Source organism: Mauremys reevesii, linkage group 4 (genome assembly GCF_016161935.1).
Source record: "Mauremys reevesii isolate NIE-2019 linkage group 4, ASM1616193v1, whole genome shotgun sequence".
Classification (NCBI taxonomy): Eukaryota; Metazoa; Chordata; order Testudines; family Geoemydidae; genus Mauremys; species Mauremys reevesii.
The window spans coordinates 123,912,050-123,923,274 of NC_052626.1; the positions used below are offsets into that span (position 1 = coordinate 123,912,050).

The window sequence follows — 11,225 nt, forward strand, 5'->3', positions numbered from 1 at the left end:
CATGCCCTGAGGGTCCTATCCAGAAACTGACAGATCACACCAGCTGGGTGGCTTCTAAGTCACCACGGCATAGGGGTTCTTCAAAGGTTTCACTGTCAGGACCAGTGCAGAAAAGCCATGAAGATGACCAGAGGCAAAGCACTGGCTACAGAAAGAAGCTTTGGGCTGGTGACGTGCCTCCAGCTGCCGTGAGCAGCTGTTCAGGAAATGAGCTCACTTCTACAGCTAATGAAACCCGCTGCCTTTCAGCCCAAAATCATCTGGCTGAAAAACCAGACGGAGATTCGGGAAGACCCCAAGTACATCGCAGTGATCAACGAGGGGGTTTGCTCGCTGGAAATCCGGAAACCCAGCCCGTTCGACGGTGGCGTGTACACCTGCAAAGCGATCAATCCCCTTGGGGAAGCCTCAGTGGACTGCAGGCTTGATGTGAAAGGTAAGGCTGGCGGGCTGGTGGCCCTTGTGGCTCTGTTCCTTGTCCCAGCACTGGGGTTGCTTGTCTGAAAATCACAGCCTGAGCTGTCCAGGTGCCTGGGTCCCACTGAGATCTGGGGCGTTAGACCTCTTTAAATCTCAACCCTGCATGTTTTACTGAAGGCCACTGCACTGCATTGGAATCTACCCCTGCCTCACTGTATGTAGGGGGCGTCTGACGGCTGCCATCTTGGGGGACAGCAGGGATTGAACTGGTGCCCTCCAGAGCTAAAAGCATAGAATCTCAGGGTTGGAAGGGACCTCAGAAGGTCATCTAGTCCAACCCCCTGCTCAAAGCAGGACCAAACCCAACTAAATCATCCCAGCCAGGGCTTTGTCAAGCCTGACCTTAAAAACCTCTAAGGAAGGAGATTCCACCACCTCCCTAGGTAACCCATTCCAGTTCTTCACCACCCTACTAGTGAAAATTTTTTTCCTAATGTCCAACCTAAACCTCCCCCTCTGCAACTTGAGACCATTACTCCTTGTTCTGACATCTTCTACTACTGAGAACAGTCTAGATCCAGCCTCTTTGGAACCCCCTTTCAGGTAGTTGAAAGCAGCTATCAAATCCCCCCTCATTCTTCTCTTCTGCAGGCTAAACAATCTCAGTTCCCTCAGTCTCGCCTCATAAGTCATGTGCTCCAGCCCCCTAATCATTTTTGTTGCCCTCCGCTGGACTCTCTCCAATTTATCCACATCCTTCTTGTAGTGTGGGGCCCAAAACTGGACACAGTACTCCAAATGAGGCCTCACCAGTGCTGAATAGAGGGGAATGATCACGTCCCTCGATCTGCATGAGTGGCTCCAGTTTGAGCTAGAGTCAAAACTTCCTCCCTGCCCCTCTAACAGTCTGTCACAGCAGGGGACCCGTACCACCCACTCCTCGTGGGTGACATGAATGTGTCAGGGCTGTATCTGCCCCAGATTTAGAAAGATAGGCAGCAGGCTCTAATTAGGACATTCCCAGCATCTTCTACAGCCCTAGAGACAGATGCTACCCTCGATGCAGAACAGGCGGTGGCCCCATGAGCACCCTGTGCCCATAGGGAAGGGGCCCCAGGCCATCCCTTCATTAATACTTTGGGACTGAGGAGGGCCATATAAGCACCTAGATGGGTTGGGTGGGGCATATATCTTCAAGAGCCCATCGGGTGGAGACTGCTGGGTGGAGACGGTTAATAGGAGAGCCAGCGAGAGCCCATTCCCAAGGGCTCAGCAGCCTCAGCTGTGCCCCAGTTTTCCAAAGCGCTCAGCACCCCCATGAACATGTGGCCAGAACTGTTGTGATGAGGAAACCTGTCCACCAAAGTGGGGCCTACGTCCCTCTCCGGGCCACGATCTCATTGCCATTCTCCGAGCCTTCCCAGCTCACTGCCCAGGGCGGGTAAGAGGGGAGCGCTCAGGCTGGAAGGCCTCAGGGTTTCCAGTAGAACTTCCCTTTCCATCCTCGCCCTGGCTAAAATGGCCATCTACGCAACCAGGGAGAGGAGGTTGGCCAATGGAGACTCCTGTGACTGTGGGGCTTGGTTCCGATCCTCTGTCCGTTCACGTATCCGGGCGGAGTTCCTCTGGGCGGCGTCCATTGGCTCCCTTGACGCCTTCAAGGAACAGTGGGCGCTGTCCGGGGTTCTCTGCTCGGTGTCCCCGTCAGGCTCCCTTCTTATGACCCTTTGACCGCACTCCTGTCCCTGTTCTTTTATTAGTTGTCCCCCGAAATTAGTGGGTTTCTGAGGTCCTGTAGATCCTCCCCTTAGGCTGGGGGGGGGGGATCCTTTAGCATTGGGCGGGCTTCCGCCCACCCGGTTCCCAGAAACCCAATAGATCTCACGTTGCTTTTGTGCACAAGGCCCAGTGCCCAGATGCTACCGTGATGGGCGCCCCACGGCTGCGGCTAGCTGGGCCAGTTGTGTGCCTGGCTCCCTCAGACGCCGCTGGCTGGAATGAGGAATGGTCCCGTGATGCTCCCAATCATGTGCCCTCCCTCTGGAGCGCCACAGCCTCGCCGTATTTCCCCGCTGTTCCCTCTTTAAGCTGAGCTCTGTGGCTGGGATATTAGGCTCCAGCGGTGGCAAAGAGCCTCCTGCTATACTGGGCTTTGTAACAGCTGCGCTAGGGCTTCAGGCTGACATGGTGACCAGCCAGCCAGAGCCCATCTGCTGAGCTGCCCACAGTGTGCAGGAAACCAGGAGCACTGGCTGGCGACCAGGCAGTGGCACGCATGGGCACCTCCATTGGGAAGGCTGAAAGTAGGAAGCTACTAGCCAGTGTCAAAGTTAGACTCAGGACTCACAGTTTGTCAGACCACTCTGTTTTATTAGCACAGCGCTCTGCTAATAACACCCAGATAATGTGAGCACCATGCAAGACACAAACTATCTTATTTATACAGATAAAAGGGTGAGAACTTAACAAGATAACAAAGGAAGCAGAATCAGATAAGTTTACCTGGGCTAGGCATGCATATCTTATTTCCTTACTAACTATTACCCATCTTCTGTTAATGTTTCGCCATTAGCACCATTGTTTATGCCTAATGTTTCTTTTCCTGGCACCTGTATTTCAACATTTCTTATTTCTGCTTAAAGGTACATACAACATTTCTTTAATCCATTCTTATTTTTACAATATAATTCATTCTACTTTCACACCAGTTAGCCAGATCGCTGCTCTAGGCACCCCGCCTCCCCACCATATAAACTAGCAATCCAGCTGCTGGCCACACCCCTTGCCCCCCCCAGCAGCCCCTTAAGCAGCTAAGCTGGACAGACACATCTGGCTCTGTGGCCAAGGAGTCACCAAACTTGGCCTCTGCCAGGCCACGAGAGGGAGCGGTTCCAGGGCTGAAAGCCTGGTACCTTCCCAGTGCCCCCAGGAGGTGAGCAAGCGCATTGCAGCTGCTCACAAAGGAGCGGCAGTGAGGACAGGTCGTCCTAGAGGGCTCTATTATTAACAGCTTGAATCACACCCGAGAGTGAAGCCTGGGCGGGCCTTGGGCACAGGTGTAAGGTGTTCACATTGGCTTGCCCTGCCGACATTGGGCAGCCGTGCTGCACAACCTGCAGCTTTTGACGAGCCCTGCAGGGTAGCGCCAAGGGACGTGCACGACAAAACCCTCCTGCATGCAGGTGCAGGGCCTAGGGCTGAGCAGTGCAGGGGTCAGCGGGGAAGAGGGACACAGCGTCTGGCCCAGCTGAAGATGGTAGAAGGCACCTGGGGACCTGCTATTGCCTGCGAATGGCTCTGCTGGTGAACCACTGTGGGGGGCTTATCCCCTCCCTGGAACGAGCCGGCACAGCCCGTCAGCGCCCCCTGGAGCTTGCCCTGCTGCCTGCTCTGGGGTGATCTCAAAACAGGTGCCATCCCCCAGCACTCTGCCTCAGCCCAGCACCAGCATCAATGAGACGACAACGGAGCCCGTCCTCATCAGGTGCCAGCTGGTGTAGGGATGCGTATGCCCAGTAGCTCGCTGGCTCCCACCTGAGAGGACTCAGTGGAGACACCAGCCCAGGCAGGCCTCACAGCTGAGGGACGGTTCATGCCCCCTCAGTCCCCATCTACAACAGTGGCTCAGCATCACTGCAGCTGCATCCTTGCTGGGCTGAGGGTACTAATTCTGTTGGCATAAATGCACCCACAGAGACAGGACCCCAGCGGGCTGAGCTGGTGCGGACACTGTAGAAGAAGCTGGGACTAGTGACCGATATATGCACGCTGCAGGGTGGGGGAGTCACATGGACCCTAGAGGAGCCCAGCCCGCAGGTGGGACCAGACTGTGCAGGCTGGAAAAACTAGAGCACCACAAAGACAGGCAAGGAGATGACGCCTGGGTTAGTGACTAGGCGCCATGGGAGCTGAGTGTGCAGTCCAGCAAAGCGGAGAGGCCATGAGTGCAGCCGCCAATACCTTCAGGGTAAGCGTAGAACCAACAGGAGAGCGCACAGCCTGGGAAGAGGGCCAGGGACCCGATGGTGGTAGGGCAGCAGGTGGTGGCTTGCAGAGTGGACAGGGAAACATTCCTACATCAGATTAGTGGGTCTGGGTACTAGATTCCCTGAGGGCAGGATTTGTAGGGCCCCCCTGCCATGATGGCAGAGATTGAGGGGCAGGGCAAAGAAGATGTTGGTGGGAATGAGGGCTGGAGTCATCCTGCAGCACGAATGGGAAAGGCCCAAGGGGCGTTTTCCTGCCTCCGTTATGGGATTGTTACAGGCTCTTGTGCTTTTTCACAGTACCCCAGTGAGGGCCGTGTGGTGGGTCTGATGAAGAACAAGGTAGGTTGGCGTCTAGCTGGGGCTATAATCAGGCCAGTTGGGGCAGGAGCATCCGTCCCCAAGGACCCAGACATTTTAGGTTGTGTGATCAGTACCATCCCAGCTCGCCCCATGTGGGCTGCCTGCTGGTGGAGAGAGGGCTGAGCGGCCGCGCGAATTCTGGCCAGAGCAGTGCGGTGGGGACGGGGAACAGAGACCCGGGCCTTGCTGTCACTGAGTGAGTCTGGTGACAAGCCAAGCCCTGCGAGAGAAGCCACTTGCAATCCCGGGGCCTTGCTGGGCATGAGCCAGGGGGTGAGGGTGGAGGTGTGTGGAGATCCCTGTGTCATTAGTGGGCATGTGGGTAAGGGGAGCTCTGGCATGTCGGGGAGCACGGAGTCTCTGGAGGTGTCAGTGGTCACAACAGGGAAACGAGTGTAGCCCGACACATGGCAGGTAGGGGTGGGCATGTACGGGGAGAGCCAAAGCACCGGTTCTGGGTTGGGAGCATCTGTATACGGGAGCCCAGGCCTGGGCCCTTGGTGCCCATGCACGGGGAGTGGTCTGGGGCCAGTGGGGAGACAGATGAGTGGAGCTGGAGTCTGGACATACAGTGGGAGGGGTGCGGGGCAGGACATGTCTGTAGGAAGAGAGCTAGGCCAAAGCATGGGAGGACCCTGTGTGGGCGTCGGGGAGCAGCTCTGTGCCAGGATTTCCCCTCTGCAGCTAGGCAGACGGGCTGCACAGCCTCTCCTTGCCTGGAGGCTCCGTTCTCAGCAAGGCGCTGTCCTGGTCTCTTTGCTCCCTAGACGAACGCTGCAGCTTGGAGTGAAGTTGCCACTCAGTAGCGTAGGCAGCAGAAATGCAGCGGACTGTGGAGCCTGCCGGCTTTGGCCCTGTCCCCAGATCTGCGAACGTCTTCAGCTCTGTCCCTCTCTGAAGCAGTGTCCTGTGGTGGCAGCCCTGCTTCAGGGCTACAGTCCCCCGACGTGCCTTTCGCTGTGACAATAAAAAGATTCCCACGGAGCGTGCGTGAGGCACTGCTGCTGCTGCGTGCTCTCTGTGGGTGAGGCAGGGTGGGGGCTGAGCCGGAGCCAGGCTCTCAGTGGGCAGGAGCCCAAGGGAGCTCAGTGGCCATGTCCCCTCATTTCTGCACCTGGGAAGGAGGGGGTCCCTACTGGTCAGGGAGGGGTTAGCACTGGGCTGAGCCTGAGGGTCAGGCTGGAGAGAGCACAGGTTTGTTTAGGTTGTCAGGATTCTGGACCAGCCTCACAAGCCGGCAGGTGTGGGGGGTGGTTGGGGGGGGGACATGAGAGTCTTTCCACCATGCATGGCAGTTGGGGGGGCCCCCAGGAGCATCTGCTGCTGCAAGGGAGCAGTTTGGGGGCAGCAGCTGTGTGATAGGGGGTACAGCGCTTCTGGGCTCTGCCTTAGCGACTGGAACTGAGCACCCCTGCCTGTGGGACCAGGCAGGGCTCGGACTATGTGTGGGCCCCCAGAAGGGCCTGTCACCCTTCCCTGGGGGAAGCTGCTGCTGGGTCCCTGTGCAAGGAGCAGCATGAGCAGGCAGCCAGGGTGCGGTGCGCAGGTGTTAGCAAAGCCCTGAGGCAGAGGAAGTGCTGCGGGGAGGCGGATGAAATGGGATCCGTGAGGATGATGGGGAGTGGACAGGGGACAGTCAGATGGGTGGGGGGAAACGGGTCGGCACCACCATGTAGCGCGATGGATGTTTGACAAAATTACCGGACTTAGTGACGGACATCGGGAGGGTGATGTTGTTCATTACCGTGGACCTCAACATGTTTACCACGGACACTCGTGTCTTTGTACGGACACGTTGCTGACCCCTGCGGGGGAACAGGAGGGCAGGCACACGGAAGCAGATTTGCTAAAGATCTCAGCATGCAATGTGCTGTTTTACACCCTTAGCCCTGGCTGCAAGACAGTGGGGGGGTCCGATCCCGCTGTGCTGCAGGAAGTGGCCCGGCTGGCTCAGCTGATGTTGCTGTTCCTTAACGAGCTAGCACCCCAGGCGCGTGCTGGGGGCCATGCTGCTGCTTTCCTTCTGCAGAGCTGGGAAGCCGAGGGCCAGAGCATTTCAGGCCACGTTTTTCAGGCGCTCAGGGCCCACCTCCGGGGCCTGATTTTCCAAAGAACTCAGCACCCATTGCACTGAGCGCTGCGCTGGTGAAATGCTGGCCTGGCCTGGTGGAAATGGAGTGTGTGGCAGGAGCAGGGCTGTCGCCTGGTGATGCTGCTGCCTTCCCCTCCAAACTGCCCCTTCTGCACCCATGCTCGCTGCAGAGAGAATTCCCTTTCCCTGCCTCAGCCCTGCAGCCTCACTGCAGAGCACGGCCGCCTCTCCACCTTCTGCCTCTTACCCGCTCTGCCCCCCACCCCAGCTGCGTACAGCGTTATTCTTCACATCCTACCCTGCACTGCGGCATAGTCTTGCTGGGCACTTTAAACCAGCAGCTACCTCTTACCCCTCTTACCTTGCTGTAGCTGGTGGGGGTCTCACACCGAGCCCACCCCTGAACACTGATCTCTACACCCCTAATCCATCTCCAGGGGCTCTGAGACTCACCCAGCATCTGCAACCTACCCGTGAAAGGCACAAAGCCTGGGAAGCAGAGACATCAGCTGGGTAACTCAGGGCTTGGTCTCACACAGACCCCTTCCTTCTGCCAGCTTCCCCCCATACCTCCACTGATCTGCAGGGCCTCCTACCTCTTACGCCCCCTTTGTGATGGGACGCTATGATACGATGATCACTCCCTCCCAGAACCTGGCAGCAGATGCTGCTGCTTCCCCGGGGTCTCGAGAAAGGATACCCAAGTACCCCATGCGCCACGGAGGCATTGCTCCCTTGGAGCGCTGTTGCGCCCTGGGGTGTAGTGTTTCATATACAATAAGCAGCATTTCTAGGCGGCTGCTTTATGGCACCCTAGAACGGACGGGCCCCCCAGGGCAAAGGAAAGCCAGCAGACAGTGACGCCTTTGGAGCGAGCGTAGGGCTGGGCATCAAGAATCCTGGAAAGCGGAATGTGGCCGCAGACTTTACCTGAGCCCTCTTTCCATGCATGGGGGTCGATCGGTGGGGATGGCGGGGTCTCCTCCACGGCGGGATCTTGGGGGCACCATGTAGCCCAAGAGCATGGGGTTCACATTGTGCTGTGGGTTTAATTCATAAAGGTCTCAGCAACACAAGCTATTGAATGTGATCCAGGCTGACTTTCCAAAGCAACCGAGCTCCCTGACACATTCATCAGACCAACTGCAATTGCTTCCTTCTCGTTTTAAAATTCCCAGTGGAATGAAACACAAAGGGTGCCCCTGCAGAAGCCAACTGGGTTCAGACATTAGCGTCACTGGGGCCAGGAACTCACCCCAAATCATTGCAAAGCTCATGCTGAACCCAGAGTAAGCTAGAATTTCCCTGCAACGTGTCCTGCCCAGGGCCAGCTCCAGGCACCGGCTCAGCAAGCAGGTGCTTGTGGCGGCCAAGGGGAAGGGGCGGCACGTCGGGCTCTTCGGCGGCGGACCCCATGGTCCCTCTCGGAGGGAAGGACCTGCCGCCAAATTGCCACTGAAGAAGAAAGCGGCGTGGTGGAGCTGCCGCCGATCACGATTGCAGCTTTTTTTTCTTTTCCCCACCGCTTGGGGCGGCAAAAACCCTGGAGCTGGCCCCAGTCCTGCCTCCTAGAAATCTGAGAGCTGCGCATTCCCCTGTATTAAAAGTATATTTGCGAGCACCCCAGTTGTTCTCTCTTGCAGCCTGCGTGGTAGAACATTGGGCTAATCCCTGAACCGGCTAGAATAACGCACAGCAGCGTCCCAAATGTTCTGTACCTTGAATAACACAAAATCCCCAGCAGAGTGCTCAATAAGCTGGTGCTGAAAAGGGCAATTCACATACGGCACAATATATAAAAGGAAAATAATATCCCTGCTACACAACAACGGGTGGCCCATAGTCCCTTTGTGAGTTAACAAGCCCCATCTATTCTCAGTAGCAAGAAGCAGGCATGATAAAATGCATCAATATGTTACAGGGAGATGGAATAAAACCCTTTTACTAACAATAGCTCAAATACAGTGAGGAAGCTTCATTACTTACAGATCGAAGACTGCTCAGGTCAGATGCTGTTTATTAACATAAACCCTAGACTGATCCATCAGGTTAAAAAAAAAATACTGGTAACTGCATGGCAGTGAAAGGGCTTTAATCTCCTTATGCAGTAGTCTCAACCCAATTATTTTTTCCCCATTCAGTCATTCAACAATCAAGCCAAGTCATTGGTCATAGCCCTGCAGCCATACAGGCTGTATGTCAAGTCTTCGTTAACAATGGTTTGTGCCAGACACAAATCCACCAGACAGCGAAGCATGAATTCCTCTTGCTTACAGGAGAGTCACTGCATGTGGGCAGACAGAAACAGTGGCCCTCCGGCCTTGTCCGAATAACTAAGGGCTCAGGGAGGGAATCTGCTTGCATTGCACCTAGTGCCCTGGGTCCTGGTCCCTGGCTGGGGCTGGTAGGTGTATGTCAGCGGTGTCAGCTGGCCAACCCAGCTCAGCTATGTCAGACAGAATATGGAGCAAACCTTGGATATTAGGTAATAACGTGGCAAAGAAGAGGAGTAATGCTCAGCATTTCTAGCACACTACACATATACCGAATCCGCACCATGCAGCAGACAAGCTGGGTATTAGTTTTCTTTCCGCCTGGCGCCGACAAGAGATCAGAGCTCACCTGTGTAGAGACTGTCTGTCTGAGGCTGGGGACAAATCACAAAGCAGCTGCCCGCTCCCCTCTCCCCCCTGGTCAGTTTAATACCCGTTCAAGGCACACTGCCCCCCAGGGGCTAGGTCAGCTTTACAGGCTGCTTTATCATGCACCCCTGGTGCCGTGCTCCCTACAGGCTGCAGCACTGCAGAGGAGCTGGGGTTTAGGCATGTCCCAGCCCGGTCCCCAGCACACCTCCTGCAGGGGATGTGTGGGACTGGTGGCATCAGCTCTGTCCCTGGCAGCGAGTCCATGCATGTGGGGAATCTCCCAGGGCGGGGACAGCTGTTCTGGGGCTGCTTGGTGCTGGCATAGCTGCCATGAAGGGGCCGTATGGCACTGATGAATTCCCGCATCTGTGGGAGCACTGGGGAATTGGGCTGCAGGCTCTTTCTAACCCTGGGGGTCTGGGAATGGCTGAAAGGCGCAGACTGAAGAGCTGGAGGACGTGTCTGAACAAGGGCCTTCCCCAGGGGCAAGTGCACTAGGGTGCCAGGCTGCTGGGCCGGACAGCTAGCCCTGACCCTGCCACTCTGCCCCCGGCCTGCCACTGGAACATGGCCTCCCCAGGCCCAGCTGCATCCCAGGGTCACACCTTACAGCTAAGGGGCCTCCTATTCCACCACCTGTGGCTCAGCATCGCCAGCCTCCGAGCTCAGCCCTGCTGCCCTGGGAAGGGCTCGCAGTGGGACCCCAGCCAGGCGTGTTGAAGACACCTCTCCCCACCGCTGTGGTTCATCCCACCGTCCCTGCAGCCCACCCCAATATAGGGGACCCTCCTTCTGCTGACCTTCCCCTCCCCGCTGCCCCATTCCCAATGTCCACAGGCACCCTGGGAGCTGGGAACCGGCACAGGCAGCCTCCAGCCCCAGCCCGAGCATCCACCACCCTCACCAGCCCCACCGTGCACTCCAGAGCAGAGGTCACAGGGCAGCTCGCTCACGTTACTTCCACCACCAGAGGGCGCCATTGCACCAATTTCCCTCCCCTCATCTCTGCAGGCAGGTGCCTTAAACAGCTTGGATGACTGCCAGCGAGCGATGCCAGGGGAGCCAGGTACTTCAGCCACCTGGGCGGCACATTCAGGGGCCGCAGCACCAAAGGGCATGGAGAGCACGCCCCTCCCTTGGCCATTTGTGCTCGGCCTCCAATGCTGAACAGGGGAGCCAGGCCCAGGAGAATCTCCCCAGCCCCCAGGCACCCCGTTCTGGGTGATGTACCCCACAGCCTGTGCCCCCAGGGTGGGCAGAGCAGGACAACGAGGGGCTTGGTAACCATACGCACCTGTCAGCCACATGCCATGGCCATTGGGTTCAGTGTCACCAACCCGGCAAGGTCAAGGCATCAGGCCCCCAGATAGCCTGGGACTGGCTGAAAAATCACGAGCTGTTTTGTTTTTAAATGAACTCCAAGTTAGTTTGCGTTTTATCTGCCTTCACCCTCACCCATGGTGTGTGCGCCAAGCACAGCGTCACCAGCTCTTGCCAGGCAGAGCGAGCCAGGTCATTTCGGCCCCCACTGCAGGAGCACTCATGAAATGACCCACCTTCAGTCAGGGTCATACCACACTGCAATCAAGGGATGTGACTGCAGCATGTGTAAACATCCCCGAGCCAGCTTTAATCTAGCTAAGCTTGGGTACCGATAGCGGGGAAGCTGCTTCAGCCAGGGCCGTAGACACCTGCCTGGAACCCTGGGTACGTATTGAT

The 11,225-nt window shown here is 56.9% G+C and overlaps 1 protein-coding gene across 1 annotated transcript in view; it reads left to right on the plus strand.

Annotated features, from left to right (window-relative positions):
• MYBPH (myosin binding protein H) overlaps window positions 1–5,767 on the plus strand; it is a 28,594-nt gene extending 22,827 nt beyond the window's left edge. Inside the window, exons 9-11 of the mRNA XM_039538958.1 lie at window positions 250–436; window positions 4,707–4,748; window positions 5,537–5,767. Coding sequence (XP_039394892.1) covers window positions 250–436; window positions 4,707–4,717 — 198 coding nt within the window. The 3' untranslated portion in view covers window positions 4,718–4,748; window positions 5,537–5,767. The remainder of the gene's footprint in view (window positions 1–249; window positions 437–4,706; window positions 4,749–5,536) is intronic.
• The last annotated feature ends 5,458 nt before the right edge of the window (window positions 5,768–11,225 follow it).